Source organism: Gigantopelta aegis, chromosome 9 (genome assembly GCF_016097555.1).
Source record: "Gigantopelta aegis isolate Gae_Host chromosome 9, Gae_host_genome, whole genome shotgun sequence".
Taxonomy (NCBI): domain Eukaryota; kingdom Metazoa; phylum Mollusca; class Gastropoda; order Neomphalida; family Peltospiridae; genus Gigantopelta; species Gigantopelta aegis.
Window position 1 is genome coordinate 52,882,218 of NC_054707.1, and position 25,735 is coordinate 52,907,952.

Below are 25,735 nucleotides of genomic sequence, written 5' to 3' on the forward strand. Positions count from 1 at the left end.
CTATCCTGCCTGTGGGAAGCGCAAATAAAAGATCCCTTGCTGCCTGTCGTAAAAAAGAGTAGCCTATGTGGCGACAGCGGGTTTCCTCTAAAAACAGTGTCAGAATGACCATATGTTTGACATCCAATAGCCGATGATAAGATTAAAAATCAATGTGCTCTAGTGGCGTCGTTAAATAAAACAAACTTTACTTTTTTTAAACCAAACATATTTTAACTTCATCACATATACTGGTACTATAAAACACAACTTTATGCGATAGTAAATACAAACATATTATCATACCCAGATTTGTAATCATCGTACTGTCTTAGTGACTTGACCACTTGGATGCCTGACCGCTGAACGACAACTTCTGACGATTCAGCACGAAGCTGAATGTTAAGGTCCTTTGCAGTGAAGAGCTCGTCATAGGCAGCATCCACCTGGCATGGAGGACGCGATGTGGTCTTTGCCTTATCAACAGGCACACTGGTACGGGGCTTGTAGCCATCACTATTGGTAACTGTTTTTAGGTTAACATCTACAAGGGTCTTTCTTCTTTTATGCTCTTTTAGTGCAATATCCTCATCACCTGCAAGAAAACAAAGTCATCAATATTCATGATTAATCTGACCACATTACTAAATAATAATTTTTTAAAAACCTATTAAAAAAACTAATCCAAATAGCTCAGAACTATAATTTATTATTTAATCTTAATTGGATAAAATTTTAAGCACTTAAATAAATGAAAAAAAGAAATGTTTTATTTAACGACGCACTCAACACATTTTATTTACGGATATATGGCGTCAGACATATGGTTAAGGACCACAGATATTGAGACAGGAAACCCGCTATCGCTACTTCATGGGCTACTCTTTTCGATTAGCAGCAAGGGATCTTTTATATGCACCATCCCATAGACAGGGTGGTACATACCATGGCCTTTGAGATGCCAGTCATTGTACACTGGCTGGAACTAGAAATAGTCCAATGGGCCCACCGACGGGGATCGATCCCACACCGACCACACATCGAGCGAGCGCTGTACCACTGGGCTACATCCCACCCCTTAAATAAGTGTAATTAATATTTAAAGGATTTTAGTGTAAGCATTATAAAACTAATTACTAAAAAATAGAAGATCTTCAATTATTAGATGCAACAGCAACAACAAAAACACACCTTATGAAGAAGGGATGGATGAAAAAAAAGTAAAGTTTGTTTTATTTAACGACGCCGCTAGAGCACATTGATTTTTTATCTTATCATCGGCTATTGGACGTCAAACATATGGTCATTCTGACACTGTTTTTAGAGGAAACCCGCTGTCGCCACATAGGCTACTCTTTTTACGACAGGCAGCAAGGGATCTTTTATTTGCGCTTCCCACAGGCAGGATAGCACAAACCATGGCCTTTGTTGAACCAGTTATGGATCACTGGTCGGTGCAAGTGGTTTACACCTACCCATTGAGCCTTGCGGAGCACTCACTCAGGGTTTGGAGTCGGTATCTCGATTAAAAATCCCATGCCTCGACTGGGATCCGAACCCAGTACCTACCAGCCTGTAGACCGATGGCCTGCCACGACGCCACCGAGGCCGGTAAGGGATGGATGATGTCATATACTCACAGTTACAATTTTCTTATACAATATTCTATGACTTTTCAATATGTTTTTATCAATCTATGTGAACCATGTGTACATAATGTCTTACAGTGTATCTATGAGAAAAAGCCCACATAATTAACTTACAGTATTTTGGAGTGTCTTGAAGTGCACCAGATGGCACCACTGTGTACTGATCATCCTGGGACTGATCAACTGGATGAAACATTTTGCTCATCTACCTGTCAACATAATGAAAGAAAAGAAAATTGTTATGTTACAAAGATGTAAGACCAACTTACAAAACATAACAGTTTGAATTGTAATCTAACCCAATTATAGTATTTCATGACCTTAAAATTGCATCACATAAATGTATCTCAATTCTCTATATTTTCAGATTCAGGGAGAACACTTGACTGGTGACAAAATGATTACATAAAACTAGGGATGGCATGCTTTGTATTTTTTTATTTTCAGTTTTTGGTCCACAGTTCAATTTATTCACAATACTTTTCACATGTAAAACCAGCACGCCAATTATCATACATACTTTTTTATAAACTATTTTAAGAGCAAGACATTTTATTTTTAATGGTCATTTCTAAAATGATTGTAAAATATAAAATTATATCTGGCAGTGATAGAAATAAGCAGAATGTTTCATTAGTCCACCGGACAAGTACATCTACAAATCGGGATGCAGATGATTGGTCCTCTGGACATTTCGTCTACAGATGATTGGTCCACTAAAAATTTGTCCACTGTTGAACTCGAGACGATTCGTCCACAACCAAAAATTGTTCTTAGACAATTCGTCCACTGTAATTTTTAGTTAATTTAGAACTTGGCTAGAACTTGGTAGCGAAATGGAGATATTGATAATTTTTGACATAAATGAGTTTAGTTAATACTAGCTTTGTTTTTTAAATAGTATGTCAGAATTATAGGTTTATTTGAAGAGCAATTTGAATAACAACATATCAATAAAGTTCTATAATGGACACAGACAGACAATAATAAGTTGATAGTGCCATTAAAATTTAGTTTGTTTCATATACTGTAGTAGTTTACCACAAAACGAAAATAATTACCATTGCAATGGCTAAGAAATATCATTTTAGATTTATGTTGTAAATGTAATCGAGTGGACAAATTGTCCGAGGTGGGTGGACAAATTGTACTAGACTAATTGTACAGTGGACGAAACGCCTCGAAAGCTACAAATCTACTTCTTCATCAATATTTTTACTTGTCCAAATAAGTTGTTAGTTTTATTCAGAGCAAGGACAATGTTTTGATTGCTCAAAATGAAACAGCATTATAATTTTTTACTTGTCCACTGGACAACCACTAAGGTTCATTCTGCTTGTCCCAGCAGATTATCACTTGTCGGATAAGTGCTTATTTTGAACACTGTCTGGACTAGAAAACAAAAATAGCATTTTTAACATGCCATGTTAGCGTGTTGGGTCTGGGATACTTGGGCAAAGCAGTGAACAATATTTCTAAATCTGAGGTAACCGGAAGTCGGTTCACATGGTTTTTACCTAGGTACCAATTGTTCGGTTTGATGAATTGTATTTGCGTAACCCGTTGGTTACCTGATCAGTTATCTCAAAGTGGGCCTAAAACTGTGGTTTTCGGTTAACATCGAAAAATCGTCCCATTCATACATAAAACATTTAAACTGCCCATAATACATATCGTCAACATCTATAATTGCTTTATGCTTCCAAGTCTGTTCGGTTTGTTTACTCGTGCACGGTTTGCTCAATCAACATCTGATTTGTTGTCATCTGCTTGTCATTCATTTGTGAGGTTTTTCGTCTCAGTTCGTGAACGTTTTCAAATTCATTAACAATAAATTTCAGACAAGTATCTCAATACAAAAGTATATTGGATCCACTTGACTCGTAGAAATTGAGTTGAAATGGAGGAAGATGACTAACATTCGGTGCCACACCAACGCCAAAACATTTAATTTTGATGATTTTGAAGCCCCCAATTGTTAGAATTTGTTTTTAATTATGAAATTTGATCTGCAAAAGGTACGCTATATTTTTGTGCCTCTACTGTACATAGTGAATAGTATTCATAATCCATTCGTAAAAATTGTAAATAATTTTGAGTGTATAAATTGTGTTAAGAATCAATTCATTTGAAAATTTATATTTACAATCTATTCACTGGTATGAATATGATGCCTATCTGTACTGACATCAACTTTTAGCGATGGGCGTTGGTAAAACGCGGATCAGACCAGATCGCTTGACAAACTGAATTTATCCTTTAAAAAAAAAAATGAAACAAAGTTTTCATCCACTGTACATATTTCATAAACATATTTTTTCATATAGTGGCCTTAAAAATGGAAATGGAAAATCGCACATGCACAGTATGATACTTTTGCAAAGGCATGCACCTGAACGCAGATAGAAACATTGCACTTTTTCCTATTTACTGGAGGAAGACCTTCATTTTTGAAAAACCCAGGAATGCTAAAAATAGCACTCCTCAAAATGCTTACGAGGGATGGGTGGATATCACACTCCTCAAAATGCAGAGGAGGGAAAAATCACACCCCTCAAAATAATCAGAATTTGAAGCGAGAGACCGAGAGGAATTGCACCTATGAATATAATTAAGTTTGAGGAGTAATGATTTCTAAATTAAATATCTTAAGAGTTAATGTTTTGTGTTTTCAAAATAAAAATCCTAATTTAACTAATATGATAGTTGTTCTCAAAGATGAAGGAATGGGCCATTGCAGTCTTACACAAGAAAAAGAAACACCATGAACACATCATTTATCGATTTCTTATGTATTATATGCAAATCATGTTGCATTAAAATTCTGAATCATGATTTATTATCTGTTGACTATTTATGAATAAAGAATTGAAACCGATTAGTTTGTGCTTATTCTGTTTATTTAAAACAAGTACAATAATTTTAGTCTTCATCACAGAATGATATGATTTCTCCATGGACACAAACCTGCGAACTGAATGTGAATTGACATTGTAACAACTATGGTATTGTTATTAAGAATTCTAACTGTAAAATGTCTTAAACTATTACAAAAAATAATGTCAGTAGGCCTATTTGTAAATCATTTAAACTAAAAAAAAAAAAAAAGTGTAACAACCACATGGCACAGGGTTATCACATTTATCATGATATCATAATATACATGTTACGTACCTGCAAATTCTCGATTTAAAAAATAAAATAATGTCATCACAAAGAAAATGTCAATATCTATTGTTTTCTATTCAAATATATCTTTATAAATTTATATTTTTATAAACAGGATTAACTTTCATTATCGATGTACTGCAGTTAACATGTCATTTATTATACTACTAACTCGAATCATAGCAACCCATAAACAAAACCACCCTAATGTAAATTTAATTTTAAAATATACATGCTTTACACTCGGTAAATTTGAATTACTGAGTTGAAATTAAATAGGTGTGTGTTTGTTTCAGGTGCCTGTCAGCCAATCACATGTACTAGAAATCTGACTCTACCAAGGTCAATGTCCTTGGCTTTATATCACGTGGCAGTATCGTGAAACAGAAAGAAATGTCCGTGAGTACGTCGCTATGCTATTTACGAAAACAAAACCTGCTTTACTAAATTAGTTTTTTTGTTGGTGTACACGTTTATTGTGTATCAACACAGGGCATAAAATTTGATTTTTTTCAGACAAACGATATGTCGTTTGTGTGGTTTTAGTGTTTGCACAAACGATTTTCTCCAGTGGTTCAGATACAAATGAAATAGTTAACCGGCAACGGTAATCAAATGGGAATATAAGATGGGCGATTTCCATAGCCTTTCTCCAAATTCTTATCATAAATACTAAATTATTAAACTTGAAAGCTGCTATTTACATTTCAGCACACTACCCCATCGGTTCTGTTACAGGGGAGTACTTGTTGCCGCCAAACAATAGTCTGAACGAAATGGGGATTTCCCGGTAACTTTGAGCTTCTCGGTCTGAACGGAAAGACCTGAAGTTCTGCGAATCCTCGATCGATCCAATCGATGCTGCAACTCAGTGTTTCATCATGTTCTAATTTCCACTTCATTATTTTAAAGTCCCTTATTAAACGTACTATTTTCTTCACTGTGTATGACATATTTTAATAAATTTATTTACCAAGGGTTGTACTTGTTTTCATTACAATACATGTTTCAGAATTAATGCATATATTTCAACGTAACCACACAGGTGTCAAAAAGTAAAATAAATATACAGAACTTCACATACGTTTTTTTATGCATTCATGTAGATACAAAAATACTATTATCAGTTAATTCTATGCTTCTATGTTTTAACCAAACAATGAATTATTGATAATCAACCAATTTAAAGAATATTGTATTTATATCAAATGTTCCATTTTGTGAATCCAAACTGGTGTACACATCCAATAAATACTGTGTCAAAGAATTGTTCAAATACAATGTGCTGCTAAAAAATAACCTTCAAAAGTTGTATTTGTGGTTCAAGCACCATTATAAATCTTTTTCGTAGTTTTAAGATTCAATATTAATAATATACACATAGTGTTTTTGTATGCCAACTTTCGTGGAGCGCACTGTATGCCTAAACACTTCACAGAACCGTTAATTCTCGGAAGTTATGCTTAATTGCAGTAAGCTTGCAACAAAGCATGTGACTGTTACTCATGTCACTTTACACAGTGAAATTTAACTTGAAATATAAAAATAAACATGTACTAATACAATTTTAGAATGTTGATTATATAATAAGATTTCTAGTATATTCAATTTCGATGTTTTTTAATAATACTTATTACGATTCGTAAGCATAACCGATTTACGTGACGCTTCCGTTGGAAAACGTAATTTCGTAAAACTTCGGGCATATTCGTTAATCTGTACAGAAGCAATTCACATTTATAGTCCATCCCACGGGGAACGCCTTTTTTCATGCTATGGAATTTACTACAAGTTACTTATTTCTGAACCGATTGTTTTCTAAATGCACACAAAAATAGCATTTTACTATTCTTCTTACCGGTTTATTCTAGTAGCACGTGTTAGGGTCCCGCGGTGAGGCATTGTGTACATTTATTCCCATGTTTGCAAAATATATATCTTGGGAATTGGGCCCCGCTGTTATTTGGGCTACTGGCCCCGTGGATCCTTAAACCGGCTCTGAATATATATATATTTTTTTAAAGGCCATCGTTTAAAAGTTATAAAACAATGTCGAAACTGTAAACGATCGACAGAACAGTGCTTAGTTTCGGTTCACTACCACCAGCTTGACCCGACCACATTTGAATATGTAATTTGTGCACGTGGCACGCTAGTTAGGTAACAGAGAAACATACATGTGTGATCGAGTGAGTACTAGTAATTCTTGTGCACTTTTTTTTGGTTCATGCTTTGTAATCATACTGGAACAAATAAAATGTTATGTATTTATTTATATATTTTTTTGCAACTAATTAAGATTACAAACAATGCATTACCAAGTTCTTGTTAATATTTTCATGAAAATAGCGGGATTTGTCAACAGTGTGTTTTGTTTACGAGACTTACCCATAATCCATTAGATGAAATGAAACTGAAAGCCACACAATCAATAATTATTTATTGTTTGAATTTAAGGGAGAATGGATCTATTTATTATTATTAAATACAAACAATAATTAAGTCTGTGACTTAGTTTTAACTGCGGTTTAGTTAAAGGTGAGGTTTATGTACGGACTGCAATAGACCAGAAAATATGGTACATAACATTTTATTTTATTTTGGTCTTTATTAGTGGCAGGTAAACATTACTTAACTTTTTTTTTAAGTTTGTGTCAACAAAAATGTTTACAGGTACTTAAAAAATAGCAATAGCCAAAAAGCTCAGAGCTGGAACAATAAAATATAAATGGATATTGTTTATAATAATAAAACATGACTGTGATGACACTAATTGAACACACAAAAACGGGGGAAAAACTAAAACGGAATGTCACTCACTGTGGTAAAATCTGAAACGGAAAATCATACCTGATAAATAAATGGTGGTAGATAGAATAAAATAATTCCAGTATCATATTGTTACGGATGCATAAAATTTGGTCTGCCTCCCATGAACCAACTGAAAGTTTCAAGTTAAAAGAAATATTTTAAACGGGGATTCCCCTTTGCCATTTTGTTTTGAAAACCCGGGCCCATGCACGATACCAGATTAAACGCTATTTAAGTAACATACCGACCATTTAAATTAACAAGTCGACATCATTACAGTAGTATGGTTACAAATATGTAAAGTTTTACTTATGTCAGGTCTGAAACAGTGTTTTTACCTGTGTATTAACCATATTCCCGCACCTTAAATAAGGTGCGATAAAATTAGACAACACACCATTTTAATTGAAATAAACCTAGCGAACTTTTCTATCCGCTGTGAAAGCCAGCGAACAATAAGAGGTTATCGGATGTAATGTCTTTCCAGAATATAGTTCCCACTTTGAATCACTTTATTTTCTTTCTGTATAAATAATTTTAGAGGTTTTTTTTGCAATAAACAATTATTTCTTCCACAATACAGTGACGACTAATATATTACAGTTCTAAAATATGGTTATTAGTTTAGGTATTAATACGATATCCGGCTTCTCACCCCCTTACCTCTGCCATTTTGTTCGCTAGCTTCCTAGGTCTCACTACACAGATCACTTCCGGGTGAGAGTTCACTGATCCCCACTAATAGTTCCTAATTGTGACACATGTTATGGTTCACATATTCACTTCTAGGAAATGGTGAAGAATTAAAACAATATGTGTGTTTAATGGTAAGCCTTCTGACTGTATTTTGCCCATGTTATTTTGTAATATTGTGCATCGACCTTTTGGGACATGGGTATACAGCGCAAGTGACAGCCGGAGTGAATCGGTTAGTGAACCACCTGTTCGGACCGGTACTACAGCCAGATGCGGTTATATAGCAAAAAACTGAGACGGAAATGTTCTCAATTTTGGAGTGAAAATAAATGCTTATATAATGTATGTTCACAATGGTGTATGTTGTTAGTGCCAACGAGAACCCGTTCTATTGGCAATCTTCGTTTGAAGTTGGGCAATTTAACATGGGTTTCAATGGCAGATGACATCTGTGTAGTGAGACCTTCCTGGTTTTGTTCGCTGGGTTGAAATCAATAGATATCAATATAAAATAATGAGTGCAATATTAATTTGTCATCACTTTAAATATTTTAAATAATTTTGCTTTAGAATTTGTTCATTGCATTGTTTAATACTTAGTATAATATTGTTTTTGTTAAATTAAATTGTACCTAATCATCATACTATTTTTTTTCACAGCTTCTAATATGTTCAGTCCCGCTGTTGCAAGGAAATTTTTGGAGTTTTTCCGATGTCAGCCGATCTTTCTCCTGATTGATCCCCTCAGTTCGACGGATACAGACGGTTTACTACTAGTCCTAGGAATCGACTTCAGCAGGCTCAGCCTTTCAGGTTACTTAGAAGCTATCTCTATGAAACTGAAATTGTCTTTTTCATCAGGTATTGCATGGTATGACATAAATCCCTATGTAACTAAATGATGTCACACATCACTATGTGTGGCCGATACCCTATTATAAGGTAGAGTTAGGAACTATATAGCCAATATCATCAAGAAAATCGGTTTAATGGCAGTTATGGTGGGTATCGGGGTTGTATGGGTCCCCATTACAGTTAGTCGTTACCTATTTTCAGGCTCCATTAACAGACAGAACTAAATGATGTGACATCTGTCACTATGCATGGCTGACACCCTATTATAAGGTAGAGTTAGGAACTATATAGCCATTTTCATCACAAAAATCCATTTAAGGGCAGATGGGGTGGGTATTGGGTTTTACAGGTACCCGTATAAATTAGTATTTGCCTAATTTCAGGCTCCATTTACAGATATAACTAAATGATTTGGTGTTTCATTTAAATAACACAAATTATTCTGAACATTGGCACCAGGGGTGGGGAAAAGCCCTTTTTTCCTGGTCTGGGACCGATTCTCGATCTCTGAGACCTAAATTATTTTTTTAAAACGTGCGTTTGCCGGTCCCACTTTTGTCATTCTTGTCGGTCCGAAGCACCTGTCCATTTCTATTATTGGAACAAATTCCTATCCGTCAAGTGGACCGGCCTACCCAGACATCGGTATCTCGTGCATGATTTAAAATAATAAATAATTAGTGGTCAATATGGCTGGTGTTTCAGACGTTTGTGATTTTAAAGTCTGCCAAAGTATATCGCCAGTCACTGAAGTCGGAGCTACAGTAGTGTCAATCGACTGCCACTAGGATAGACATTTGTCAAAGTCGCTTAGCTGGTCAAGAGATTAAACAGACATTAATGATAGCACCATTCTTGGTTTAGAGAGCCATCAAGGTATTACACTCCAATTAAAACAAAGGACCCAGAGTTTGCAACTGGTTACAATCAACACCTGTCAACGCCTGTGTGTGTGTACGGAGCTGTGTCGGGTCGAGTGTCCTAGTCTGAAGCAAGAGGCTTTTGTGCAATACAAACTGCTTGAAATAGCATAAAATGTACTGAAATAATCTGTAAATGTATTTATTGTTGACTGTTCAATGTAATGTATCCAATAATTATAAAGGATTTTAAAATTAACAAAAGGTTTCCACTTTTTTTGTTAACAAGTGGGAGTAAGCAGAACAGCTACATGTACTGTTATCTCTAGAGCCAGCAGAGGTCAAGTTTCATCCAATCAGTGATGACGTTATTACTCTCTTTGTCTAAACGTGCTTGCTCAGGCTGTCAAACGCTTCAACGGTGCCAACTTTTATTAATTTTCAGGACATAGTACTGAATACTTGTACTTTTTATACATATATGGGAATTAAAATTCATAACTTTTATTCATTTTTTATATTATTTATTCCATTATGTAAAATATATACAATTTGTGCTGGGTTTTTCACTGATGTGATAAAAAAAAAAAAAAACCGTTTCATGTAACTTATCGTTTCGCGTTCATGATTCAAGATAAAACAGTTTTAACTATAGTTTAACTATACAAATGTCACTATGATTTTTTTTAAAAACTATATGGCAAATATCGTCTTTTAAATGTTTTTTTTGTTTTTTTTATTCCTTTCTCCCCCCCCCCCCCCCCGCCCCCCTCCCCCCGGTAATGACATCAAGTGGGACCAATTGACAGTTTTATTTTCCCCCACCCCTGATTGGCATATAGTAATGTACGAGTTCTAACATTATAAATCTGGGGGGGGGGGGGGGGGGAGATGGTTAAAGAAAGGTTGAGTCTAGCTGGGTTACAGTGACCAAGATGATCAGCTCTTTTAGGAAAGTTTATTTAGTAGCTACCATACGATTTTAAATGATATATATTTGGCATTCTATCAGGAAGATGGTTAAAGATAGGTTGAAAAAATACATTTAGTAAATTTTGTTTCTTCTGATTTTGTTGATACAGTATAATTATGTTGGTGTATAAGTTGGTTGCTTTATACTTTTTATTTTTATACACAACACATTCTGAACATAGACACAGGCATAAATAATATGTTATGTGTCTTAACATATGCTGTATAGGCTTTTCTATTTTCATAATTCAGTTACAACACGTTGTATTTCCATGTGAAGATAGGTTGACAATGTATCTGGGTTATAGCAACACTGCATTGTCAACCACAGGTTGAATTAAATACGAGGACTAAAATCTTTTTCTTATCTTTTAAAGTTTACAGTCACGTCGATGGATGGTGTTCTCTTTTTGAAGACAAGCGACATCAAGTCCTTTTTAAGTAGTTAAAGATATATACACATTTTGTTCTCATACCCTGACTGATGACCAGCAATGGTTTCATGTACACATTTTTAAAGTACATGAAAGGCCTATTGAGAACAAAATTACATTTTAACAATGAGGCTGAAACCTTTGTGGTGACATCTTTTTTTCTGTCCGTCTTTCTTGATTTCTGAAATTACTGGTATGGTTTGAATAAAAAGCAGGTAAGTTAAAAATGTTTCCACTCTATATATTTAGATGGTGGAGGTGGGGTATGTTGGAAGAGTAAGAGTTATAGTAATTTAATTGTGATGTTACATGAATGGATTGGTAGTTTTTAAGTTATTCCATTTAATTTCTTTAAACACAAAATACTATATAGTTGAATGTATATTGGAATGCACTATCTGTGATTGCGTTTTGATGTAGTTGAGACTACTCGTGTGCCGGACTTCTTTCGGTATCCGCTACAATGGATGTCATGACACACCAACCTCAATATACATACTGTTATTACACCACAATACCCGATTCACAGTATTTTCTGAGTAAATATTATTGACATAATTAAGCATGCATATACATGTTCTTTGTCCACTAAATTAATAAAATTTTTGTAAATTGATGCATAAGTAAAGTAGGAATCATACCATGGTTAAAATATGAATCGATACACGAGCAATGGTATCGAGTATTTTGTAGTCAGCAGTAGTATCATGATGTATCTGTGTCACCCCTGTTAATGATTTGTATGTGTAGTTAGTAGTATATAATATAATAACGTTTAGAGGCTTCTATTTTTTAAATATAGTTATGATAATTGGTGAGTTAATGGTGGCATTTTGTCAAGTGTGGTTACTGTCCATTTTTAAATATAATTTTAAATAATTAATGTTGAATATTGTCGAAAAACAATTATATTTCTCATATACATGTATTTGTCTGCATTTTTTGTAATTGAAATTTCTGCATTATACTTTTATCACACTAAATTCACGTCATATATGTTGGGGACAACATCCAAAGATGTGTTAAATACATTAGATTCATTTGTATATATAAACATCAGACTTTGTTTATTTGAGTAATTAACATGTATGCTATTGCTTTTGTTTTGTTTTTCATTTAAAAGTTATAATGTTTAGTAAATGAAATGGATTTACTGACTACATTAATTTTACATCCATTCAAATATATATGTCTTTTTTTTTCACACATTAAATAAAGTTTGTTTTATTTAACAACGCCACTAGAGCACATTGATTTTTTATCTTATCATCGGCTATTGGACGTCAAACATATGGTCATTCTGACACTGGTTTTTTTAGGAAACCCACTGTTGTCACATATGCTACTCTTTTACGACAGGCAGCAAGGGATCTTTTATTTGCACTTACCACAGGCAGGATAGCACAAACCATGGCCTTTGTTGAACCAGTTATGGATCACTGGTCGGTGCAAGTGGTTTACATCACACTTTAAATGCCCAAACATACCCTGTAATGCTAGAACATACCCCTCCCCTCTAAAAAAAACAAAATAAATGTATAATAATACAATAAAATAAAATGTATGCATCACTTAAACACCTGCTACCACATTCACAAACAAGTCATGCGAATCGCATGCGATATATATAATTTAATTTTAAAGTATTGTTTGACAACCTGGGAAAGCCCATTTCAGCCACATAATCATTGTATGTACATACATATACATGTAGCTACAAAATAAAACAAAAAGCTCCCCCACCCCCACCCCCCCACTGTCCAATCCAGAACAAACCAACAGAATGCAAACCATTTAAGTAATAAAGAACTGTGCTGTGTAACAGTTCAGGACAACCCCACATAAAGCAAATACATTTGAACACATACCAAATCCCTTGGTCATTAAATCATATTTGAATGGTCCCCAAACCACAGTTGTTATGGGGAAAAAAAGTAATACCTTAAAACAAACATTCATTTCATGGTAGAAAGTTTTACATACGTTGCATATGATAATTTTTCTCATTTCTTTTTCAGGTTATTGTACCTATATTGAAAAGAACACATTTTGTGCAACTGATTATGTATCCTTGTTTTTAAATACAAATGTATACATATACATTTTGTTCAATACATTTATTGAGGAACATCATGTTAATTAATATTCCTTCAATAGATCCCTGCTGTTTTGCTGTTTTACTAGTTGACAGCAGGGGAATGTATCTGATGGATGAGCATAAGGAATTGTGATTGCCTGTATATATTGTGAATAAGGTGCTCGTAATGCAGTACCTTTTAATATTTTTAAAAGCAGGTTATCTGAAACTTAAAAATACCAGCATGGTAAACCACCGTTGTCTAGGTCTGGTCAGGTATCTGTGACATTACCAAAGTCTTTTCGAAGGAAACATATATTACATTGAGAAATACAACCACTCAAATAGTTGAAGACATTGTCATCATTTGCAGGCAGTTAATGGCCTTTGTCTTAAATTCAGGTGGGAAAGTTAGGTTTGTCGGTACGACATTCCGCTCAGGTTTTGACTGGAATCACAAATCAAAGAACAAGTGAATTCACTGAACAAACCGATTGACAATTTGAACAGTGATCTTGGTCTCAGTAGGGGCCTACCTTAAAATTTAATTGTGATCTTTGTCATACTCGAACGTCCCGGTGAATATTTAATCGAACATTGCTAAAAGATGGTGTGCACCCATTTCGAATACTTGCCTAAAAGTGGTTATTGCATATAATAGCGTATTGGCCACACACAGGGATTATGTCACATCATTTAGTTCTGTCTGTAATTGAAGCCTAAAATTAGGCAATGACTAATTTTCACAGGTACCCATGCAACCCCAATACCCTCCTCATCTTCCCTTAAACCAATTTCTGTGATGAAAATGGCTATAAAGTTCCTAACTCTATCCAACAATAGTGTATCAGACACACATAGAACTAAATGATATGACATAAATTCCTGTCTGTAAATGGAGCCTGAAAATAGGCAACGTCTAATTTTTTCTAATACAACCCCAATACTCTCCCCATCGGCCCTTAAATGGATTTTCGTGATGAAAATGGCAATATATACTAATGGAAAGAAATAAAGGATCACCCAGATAGCAACAACAAATAATGACTGCATCAAAAATCAATTCATATTGTCAAGTTGACTGGGAACTATTCTATGCTAGTTGTGACTTAAATTTGGTCTACAATTTGATGTATTCCTTTATTTCTTTCCATCAGTATAGTTCCTAACTCTACCCTATTATAGGGTATCAGCCATCTACTGGGAGTCATGTCACATCATTTAGTTCTGTGTGTAAATGGAGCCTGAAATTAGGCAACAACCGATTTTCATGGGGACCCATACAACCCCAAAACCCAACCCTACTGCCCTTAAACCAATTTTTGTGATGAAAATGTAGTTCCCAACTCTATAATAGGGTATTAACCACACATAGGGATTTATGTCACATCATTTAGTTATGTCTGAAAAAGGAGCCTGAAATTAAACAAAGACCACTTTTCTCGGGCACCTCTTGTCCCAATACCCACCCATACTGCCCCGTAAACGGATTTTCACGATGATAGTACCTAACCCTACCCTATAATAGAGTGTCAGTCGTGCATAGTGATTGATGTCACATCATTTAGTTCTCTCTCTTAATGATTCCCAGCCTGGAGCTCCACGCGGTAAGACGTGTTTGTTCCGCTTGTGCACACTGCACGTGGTTTCGTGTGCTCGACTTGGGGGTCCTTTATTTCGTTGTTTTCGTCAGCGAAATGAAGTTTTCTACTGGGATGTATGCGGCCATTGGAACTGATTGAACGCTGGAACGCTTCTCGTTTCGACAGCCTGCACCACCAGGTTGGATTCTTTTTTAGCGAGATTCCTTGCCTCCACGTCATTTCTCCATCTGACTGTCGACTTGTTTTTTTTCGTGACTCGTATGACGGCCATTCTGCAGAACGCCACGGTTGTTCGCGTTTAGTCTCTACATGTCCGAGCCTGTCCTAGCAGCACTGGAAGATTGACCGCCCCACTCTAAGAAGAAATAGGAAGCGGGGTCGGCCCCTACTACTCTTTTTCTACACTTTACCTTGTTTTATAGTGATACCATCTCGTATCCTCCGGAGTCGGGCCCGTCCGCACCACTATACCAACCCATGACGACTGGACTATACCCTAGTCTGATACTCTCTCTCGTTCAGACGGATCCGGCTTCTCAAGATCTGTATTTCAGCACAGCACTACACCTTCAACGTCTATCAACTGTCAATCTAGGGGTTTTCTTAACGGGATGCAACCCATCTCGTCCCTTTAAGCTGTGCACCCAAACGGCATTAACGAGGCCACTCGCGTGGACATATCGATCGGACTTTAAACTTTTAGATCTGCGTTCAAAATTTTATGTCGAAATTACTCTCTTTTTTTTTAATATTATTAAATAGTCCGATCCTCTCTTCTTTCTCTTATTTAATTTTGGACTGTCCTTCTAAAATGCTCCAAATTATATAAATATTTGGCCGAGCAGTCGATTCTTTTTATTTTTGGCTTGTAACCTTTTTATTTTTTTTATTTATTCTATTAACTTTTTCACTAATTGCTATTTTCAAAATTCTGCCCATTTTCAGCCATGCATAGTTATTGATGTCACATCATTTAGTTCTGTCTGTAAATGGAGCCTGAAAATGGGCAACAACTGATTTTCATGGGGACCCATACAACCCTAATACCCACCTCATCTGCCCTGAAACAGATTTTCGTGATGAAAATGGTTATTTAGTTCCTAACTTTACCCTATAATGGGATATGAGCCACTCAGCTGTTTACTGGAACGCATCGAAAGGTTATACAGCATCTGATTCACAAATCAAGGAACAAGTGGATTCACTGAACAAAGCAATTGAAGATTTGAACAGTGATCTTGGTCGCAGTACCTTAAAATTTAATAGCAACCTTTGTCATACTCGAACAGGCAGGAAATGTTTACTTTAACATTGCTAAAAGATGGTGTACACCCAAGTTGAATACTTGCCCAAAATTGGCTATTGCGACTGCATTTGGACATAGTTAAGGAATGTTTTAAAATTAAATGCACTGTTTCTAGTCCAGAACTGGAATTGCATGCTGATCGGCCAGAAGTGCTTGCCCTACTGTTTACATAATATCTTTGTTTTTGTGAATCTGGTACATGGGTTAGGTATGATGTATTAGTGCTGTTGCAGCAAATGTTACTTCACATTACCACTGGTCACATCTACCATATACCTGTACCGGTATATGTAGGTTGCTCTGTACAATTGGTAGAATGGAATTCATAAATTGTATTTCCTAGACCGAACAGCACAACCATATCTACCACAAATTACATTGGTAAACAAATATGGGTGCACCAGTACACTTGAGGTAGGTACTCTACTAATGAGATAATATCTTTTATATTATGCAGTTTTGGGGTCGGATATGAATAATGGGTTTTAAAGATTTATATACCGAAGATAGGTTCATAATGTAAATGATGGTTAAATCAGAAACTTTATCTTACCAGTAGCCTTTAATATTGTACATATTTATAACTTCTATAATGTTGAAAAACAAGTTTATGTACACGTCTCATTTCAAATATTGCTACTTGTATCTAATAAAATAAACTTAATGACAGCACCAACTGCAATTGCTGTACTTGCAATATGAATTGCAAATGGCAGGGTTTTATGTTACCAATGGATAAAAATTATTGTCGTAGATTGAATGGATTATTTTCTGGGTTTTTTTTATATTTTAAGCAAAAGCAAATTACAGGATGCAAAATATTTCAAAATTGCTGTAGATGTCTCATACACATACCATGACAAATTATTACGTTTTGTAGTTCAGGACATTGGTTAGAACTATAAAGTGAACATGGTAGCATAAGTTTAACATATTGTTATTCAAAGCAAGCGGGAGAATTTTAGCTGAGCGCTAAACACCTGAGAACTGGAATCTTCACATTGTTCATTATTTGAGATAAAATGTATATTCATACAAGGATACATATCTAATTGATAACAAGGATGTGCTCAATTATTAAATATTAAAATCAAATGTTCATACAACCACCTACAAATACTTTATATATTTGCAAACATTACATTTAATTTTCATATAATTTGACGTCTATATATAACAAACGGTGTATATGTGAAAAAATAGTTTTACTTATTTTTGTATGGATAATTAAATGGTTATTTTTTAATGTAATGGTTGATAATCTAGCTGGTTTATAGCGACCCCAGGATGATCGACTACATTTTGATACCATTGGAAAACTATGGGTGTAACTACTTTCAGGTAACACTAAGGTTCTCCGTGGTCTAGTGGATAAGCTGCTGGACAATCAAGCTGACGACAGTGGTTTAAACCCCGTCAAAGCTGGCTCACACATTCATTTATCTTTCTCATCAATTACCCTCTGCCTAGCATTCTCATTATCTTAACATTAAAAACTTTCCAATTTCTCCCACTATTTCAATCTGTTTCGACCCTTTCTGTCAGTTTCCTCCGACTCTGTCTTCTGAGCTGTCTGCACCATTGCCTAACTGTCTCAACTTCCTCCACAGGTGCAGTCTCTGTGTATTTCCCTGCACCCACCTGGTTTCCTCGTCTTCTGCTGCTAATAAAGCTGGTCTGACCCATGGCACTAACTGACGACCGCCGGTAGTAGGGGTGCATAGCAGGTGGTTACAAGTGCCTCTTTACAATGCCAGAAGTAACTACTGAAGACTCACTGAAGTGGTCAGACTAAGCCCACAGCTAAAAGCTGATGGGGAATGGCAGGTGTGTGGCACAGATAGCCACAATAGACGAGCACCTGTCGCGGTTAGGGGGACTGGGATGTGGAGGTGGACAGCGAAAGAAGTTGAAAGACAGGAGGACTTGCCAGATCGGGAAGAAATGAGATGGAAATCAAAGGAGAGAAAGGAAAGGGGGAAGAGGGATTAAAAAACCAAAAAAAAACAAAAAACATAAGGTTTCTATTAGTTGAGGTGGCACTATATCATGTAGAAGTAAGTACCGGGTATGTCTTCTTGAATGCAAGCTTCAACTTGTTGGTAGTTAAAAAAAAAACTTTTTGTTTTCATACCCTGACTGATGACCAGTTATGGTTTCATGTATAAAATTACATGAAAGGCCTATTGAGAACAAACATTATTTTAGAAATGCTGACAATTAGGCCGAAACCTTTGGGGTGACACTATTTTAAAAGAAATGACAATTGAATGTGTAGGTAATATTTTTACTTTTTAAAAATAAATTTATTTTAAAATGCCGTAAATTATTCATTTGCTTTTTGTTTTATTTTCAATTAAAGTAAGTTAAGACTGGTCACAAATATTGTACTTTTCAAGTTAGTGTGTATGTACACTTAACTTATGTCACCACAAAGGTATTGGGGTTGATGCATTTAAAAAAAAATGGTAAGGAAAAGTTGAGTACGGTACATGTATACAGATGCAGAATTAAAAAAAAAAAAAAAACCCAACAAAAAACCAACAAACAACAACAAACATACAAAACAAGCATTCAAAACAACCAAAGGTTATAAATTAAAACAAATCACATTTATGCATTATTGCTAGAAAGCAAGACATATTAGATTATTTATTTCCAGAGAAAGGAAAAATAGTAATTTTATTTGATATGAAAAACAAAAATAAATTAATAAACATTTGAAATAAATAAACATTATATATAGTAAGTTATGTTCATATACAACGGGGTCTGTTTATATTATTTGTACGATATACTGTTAATCAGCTAATTATTGGTATTACGACAGTGTCGATGCATTTAAGCTGGTGCTCCAATTAAAACAAAAGAGATAAAGAGTTGTCTTCCTTGACATTCTCTTTTGTGTTATACCAATCGATAGCTTCCGGTATAAAAGTTCGCTAGAATCACATTAGCCCATCTTTCTTTTTCTTCTCTTTAGCATTTACACTCCTCCAATGTCTGAAGAGACCCGCATTTGGGTTGCCTAGAATCACGCCGCTAGTGAAACCATTCGGCGCGTGTGACGAATGGAGGAGTACATATTTTATTTGGTCGAAAGTGAAGGGGGGGGGGGGGGGCTGTAACACCCTCCCACCCCTCATGGAGTCATTCGGGAAAGTAGCAAAGGATCTTTTATATATGCACAAACAGATATACATGACATTATTTAATAACCAACACTTTCTCTATTGAAATAAAAATATGGTTGTAAGGAAGAACTTTTATGCACATTTTTAACTGAAAGTCCAGTTAAAAACGTTTTATGTATGACTTGTTTATTATGTGCCCGTGATGAAGAGATTATGAGATTTGTACATCACTTTCTCAGGGAAGGTGCTCTCATTGGCTAATTGATCACGTGACGTCCCAGGGTATTGCTGTGTTGTGCAATCGCGGGAATGTCCCATCGCGCTATAAATAGATAACGCGTCACTGGCTAGGTATAGAGGCCTACAGGTCACGCTGTAGTAAATACACGCTATCGGCCGAAAAAGAGGTCACTGTTATTAGTTGTGTTTACACTTTTATATTCCTATAAGGCGTAGTAAAAAAAATTGTTTGGTTCCGGTTACCCGACCGTCCCTAGATTTTTGGTGCCGACCCTAAACTTTTTTTAACCTCCCCCCCCCTTTTTTTCCCCCACCTGTTTTATTTAATAATCCATTAATATTAATCCTAATTTTCGTTGACTCTAAAAACAACAACTGCAGAGAGATGCCACGAGATCTGGCAGTCCAAGACCTCGTTACCAGAAGACCCGGAACACTTCGCGCAATTTTACTTCCGAAGAGTTCCAAATAAAAAGCTTCCGAGAGCCATTCGGAACTCCTCGTACATTTCCACGAAATATAAGCGTAGCGGAATGTGACGAGGTATTCCGATTCCTTGAATGTCGTTTCATTTGATTTCAATTGATTTAAATACATGTAATATTATTTGATTTGAATGAGCACATTTTTGACATTCTACTCTGTAAATGGAAGATGCCATTGACACCACATGCTCTCGGACGTGTTCTCGTACTCATTCGGAACTACTCGTAACTTGTGAATCCAATCTTCAAAATGTTACGCTAGTTTACTGTTAAAAAGCAGAATTATACAAATTTCCAGTCTATTTTGGTAGGGGAATTCCCTAAAACGTAATCGAACTTCTAGAAATACCGAGTTACGATTCAATGTTAAACATAAAGAGTAAACATGAAAATAGCCGATTATGCTGAAAAGATTACATAAATTAAATATTTAGACATCAACTCTATCAATATTTTGCATTTGTTTGACAAATAACCCCTGTATTTATTATTAAATATGATGATATCCATGACATTTAAAATGAACTGCTGGTACCCAAAACCTTAAGAAATGACAACTCTTTTCACATTTAATAGCGTCTTCAGTGCTGTAGTTGTGAGGGGGTGTGACCACGTTGTGGATCAGACCTTTAAAAGCAAAAATACAAACCTGTTTTACCTCTTTGTCAACAGTGCAAAGATACTGTGCAGTGTCCTTATGGACGACCAAAAGGGAAACTGTTTTCCTGAAAATAGTTGTTTTCTTTTGATATCTTTGCTATGAGGATAGTTAGTATGGAGATCTTTTTGTTAACTTATTTTGTTAATTTTTATTGACATCTTCGTTGAGTTCATGATGTACATTTTGTTACTGCAATACTGGCAATGAAATAGATCGGGAAGATCAGTGTTGCTGCTGTAGTTGTGAGGGGGTGTAACCATGTTGTGGATCATACCTTTGATATTAAAACTTTTTTCCAATGAACAAATTATAGTGTTATTTTAGTGTTATCGTAGTTTATAACCTTACCGTGTAGTATTAGACTTGGGTGGTGTTTACATTAATACTGATTGTGGTTGGACTAGGTTTCGACATGGGTTTTTTTTTATAGAAAATAATTAATGATTCTCATTAGAGTATGTATTGTCAATTGCACTGTAACACAAAGGAAGAGCTTTTAATATATTAATCTGCTATACTATTCAGGAAATATTAGCTCGAAAATGGGTGGGGAAAGAAAAGAAAGAAAAATGTTTTCCCTAACTACCTACCCTATTTGTTTTTGGCATGTAACAGGAACCAAACAATTTTTTTTACTTGGCCTAATGTATGATAGTATCTAGTTGTGTTTGAAGTTGTAATACAAACAGTCGTGTGCGAAACAGGGTCTATTGTGATCTGCTGGAATGTGTACATGGGTCTAACTAGGTCACGCTGTGTCTCACTCTCAGTCTGTCTATTATATTAATATGGTGTTAAAATAATTATTTAAAAATCATGTCATGCCTAACTAACTATACGTCTTTTTATACACACTCATTTAAAGGTGGTATAACTTAAACAAGTCATCCGAATTGACCAAGTGTGCTGCTAGTCGTGTGCTGCTAGTCGTGGCAAGGTACAGCCAAACAAATAAATAATCAAAATATTCTCGGAACCGGCGTGACGTCACACGGCCTAGTTACAGATTATCCGGGTCTTTTGGGGTGAAGCAAAGCCTTAGTGATTACTGGTTTACATAGAATAAAGTTATCCTATTAACTTTTTACATGCCTTACATATTGTCATTTATTTTCAGTAGCTAACACATAGTTGCAATACGTCTTATGTGTATTATAATAGCTTGGGTTGCCATATAAGAGAAACGAACAACGGGAATCTGAATTAGTATAATCTATATTTAGTACCGATGTGTTTCCGTGTACTTTGAATGTCGAGGGGACAGGGCAGGTTGGGCAGAATATAATTTTTGTTGATGCAATTTTCAGGTAATGTTAATTATACATTTTAACAATTTTGAAATGATAAGATAATTATTAATATAATAATTATGATGTGGGCTACAAAATATATAATTTGTATTTATAATAAAATTTGTATGCATGATTAAGTTAATTATTTTTATGATTTAATAATTATTTTATTTCCAAATAATATGTAATAATTAAACAATGGCAAAGTTGTTACTTTACAAGTTCAAAATTACAATAGTATTATTGTCATATCTTATTATATAGATGTATTGGCAACAGTATAATGTTCCACTGAATACATTCTTTTATTCTTAAAACAAAACACAGTTTCTTGAAATAATGAAATGCTTTTGTTTTTACAGATTGCAAAATTACCACATGATGTTGCCCTTCCTTACCGGTTGAATGCAGGCAACAAAAAATAGCAATAATAAAATATAGCCATCCTCAGACCTTGACATCTACGGGGAGCAATATCTCTCTCTACTTACCCATCACACCTGAGATTAGTTTCAAGGAGAATAATATATAGTTTCCTTTGGCATGTGAATTTATATACAAGTAGTATCAATATGGTAATATTTTAAATTGCCCCCCATAAACTACATTAGGGAGCAAATAATCAGTTCCTTCAGTTATTTTCATGTCGAGGTCTACAACCTAATAAAACATAAGTGTTACCTCGTGGAACAAACATGCAAATGTTTTAATAATAGGGTTTAACCTGGTATATTTAGTAATAAAACACAAAAACTTACCTGAGTAAATAATGGTTAATATATATATGTGTAATATTGGTGTTGTTTTGTATCTAGTCACAATGGATATTGCAGATATTTTCTTGTTCAGTCTTATGCTGTATTGGAATTGTTATTGCAGTTCAATTTAAGTAATATCTACAAAACTAATTTTTAATAGTATACATGGGCGTACATAGGATTTTGAAAGGGGGTTCCAAAATAGATTGCAGAGATACTGGGCATATATTTCTATGTTGAGTTTTGAAAAGGGGGGTTCCAAAATAGATTGCAGAGATATTGGGCATATGTTTCTATGTTGAGTAAATATAATAATGTCAGATATATTAAATTTAAAAAAAAAGCGATTTCAGGGGGGGGGGGGGGGTGGGGGGTTCGGTCGAACCCATTGAACCCCCGTATGTACGCCCATGGTATACAGCTGGAGAAAGGAGGCAAATATGGTTGTTAATAAACTGATCTATATCGGTATGCCTTCTACTAGACTACACATATTTAACCTAAGTTGCTTTTAACCCGGGTTAAATTACCTCATGTAGATGCACTTATGTAGCATATTCAAGGAAAATATATGAATGAGATAGTTAAATGCTATATTCTCCATGTCAAACAGTGTTTTCAAAATGGAAAACAAATATCAGATATGGCAGTTGACCATTCATTTTATTGCAGGTAATTTCTAAAGCAGATTACACACACACACACACACACACACACACACAAACACACACACTGAACTGTAGAATACCATGAAACTACATATATATGTACAAAGGTAAGTCCTCTAACTTGGAACAAGTAAAGTTTACAAATGTACCACAACCACCAAATTACATTGATCTACAATAGAATAGATTTTTATGTATTTTTAGATTTATGTATATGTATGTGTAGTGTTTTCCCTAGCTTGTTTTAGCACGGTGCAGCATCATGCCTCAATAGTCTAGCACCATCTTGCCTTAATCAGCACCATGCTGCCTGAGATTAAATAAGCCTCTTTCACTAATTAATTCTAAAATTGCCTTTATAAAACACCCAAAAAGGTATTATTAATTAATAACATATGCCTTTTACATCTTTTGCCATTCATTTATTAAAGCAAGCACATAAATTACATTAATGTTTATTTCAATTAATTTTTGTGTATTTTTAATGAAAAAAAGTGCCCCGAAAATGGTGAAAATGGCCCAAAAGTGTTTGGTCTACCATGCCTTGACAGATTTCTAGGGAAATCACTAATGTGTTTGTGTATATATATACTGAACAAAATAAGAAACTTCCGCTAAATTTGCTTGAACATAACTTGATGAAATCAAACTGGGGGAATAATTGTTATATATGCGTTTAAAGAGTGTTCCATGATGCATCGTTTGGTGCAAAAATCATGGTCATAGGTTAACAGAAACTGGAAGATATTTTTACCAAGCGTGGTAGGGGTTAAAACAAACAAAAAACACTTAATAACAGGTATGACCACCTCTTGAATTGACCACTGCATCGCAGGCGCATAGAATTGACTAAAGTGTTGGTTTCTGCCTGTGAAATATTGTTCCATTCCTGAATGAGCGCTTGACGAAGTTTGTTGACGTTAGCGGGTGGGTTGGGACGACGCCTCAATCGTCTGTCCAGACTATCCCAGACATGCTCGATGGGGCTGAGATCAGGACTTTTAGCGGGCCAGTCATCAATGAAATCAATGTTATTTGTCCTAAGAAAATTTACAGTTTCTCTAGCTGTATGAGAGGTGGCATTGTCATGCTGAAAAATCGAGATATTGGTGTTGTTATGGAACAGAAGAATGACGTGATGAGCGAGAATGTCATCGCGGTAACGTTGAGCATTTAAATTGCCATCAATGACGACTAGTGGTGAACGATAACCATGGGCAATGGCTGCCCAGACCATGACACAACCCCCACCCCTGAAACGATCTCGTTCAAAAAGACAACAGTCAGCATAGCGTTCATTTCTCCTACGGTAGACGCGCACCCTGCCATCACCACATAGTAAAGAAAATCTGGATTCATCCGAAAAATAAACGGTATTCCAGCGTCGCCGTATCCAACGAGTGTGTACACGTGCCCAATTAAGATGACTTAGACGACGACGTTGCGTTAAAACGCATCCGACGTAAGGACGTCGTGCATGTAAATCGTTCTCCCGCAGACGATTACGAACAGTTTACCCACTGATTCGGTTATTATGAAGCCCAGGTGTGTTAGCAGCAGTAGCAGTGGCAGTTTGGAATCGATTGCGCAAATGCGTGTTCATGATATAGCGGTCTTGACCACGCGTTGTAACACGGACGTCCACGACGCGGCAAGTCGTTGGTGCTTCCTGTCGTTCGAAATCTTATGCGAAGATTTCGTATCGCTCGACTAGAACTCCCAACATGCCTTGCAACGTCTTCTGTCGACATGCCAACATCAATCATGCCAATCGCCCGTTCGCGTAAATTATTGGGTATTCTTGGCATACTAAAAATGCTACAGTGTAAAAAAAACGTTAATTTTTTTTTTAATTTTGAAGCGTTTTCGTTCACTTGACAACAATGTCAGTAAGAAAAGTAAAACAAATTGACCGAATACTACACAGGACATGTCGAACCATGCATGCACGTGCAAACTGAATTTCACGTTGTCGACGATTAACAGTGCAAAAATAATCGATAAAATTCATGAATTCTGATAATACAGCTCAAGGCTAATACTACCTATATAATTTCATTACACAATGAATTCTTTAACACAACAA

At 35.4% G+C, this 25,735-nt stretch overlaps 1 protein-coding gene across 2 annotated transcripts in view; it reads right to left on the bottom strand.

Annotated features, from left to right (window-relative positions):
- The window catches only part of LOC121380343 (spindle assembly checkpoint kinase-like), a 29,870-nt gene extending 21,835 nt beyond the window's left edge, over positions 1 to 8,035 (bottom strand). For both annotated transcript variants that reach the window (XM_041509124.1, XM_041509125.1), the window contains exons 1-3: positions 7,946 to 8,035; positions 1,743 to 1,837; positions 286 to 574 (exon numbers count right to left, since the gene is read on the bottom strand). In XM_041509124.1, the coding sequence (XP_041365058.1) occupies positions 286 to 574; positions 1,743 to 1,833 (380 nt within the window). In that variant the 5' untranslated portion in view covers positions 1,834 to 1,837; positions 7,946 to 8,035. The remainder of the gene's footprint in view (positions 1 to 285; positions 575 to 1,742; positions 1,838 to 7,945) is intronic.
- Between the last annotated feature and the right edge of the window lie 17,700 nt (positions 8,036 to 25,735).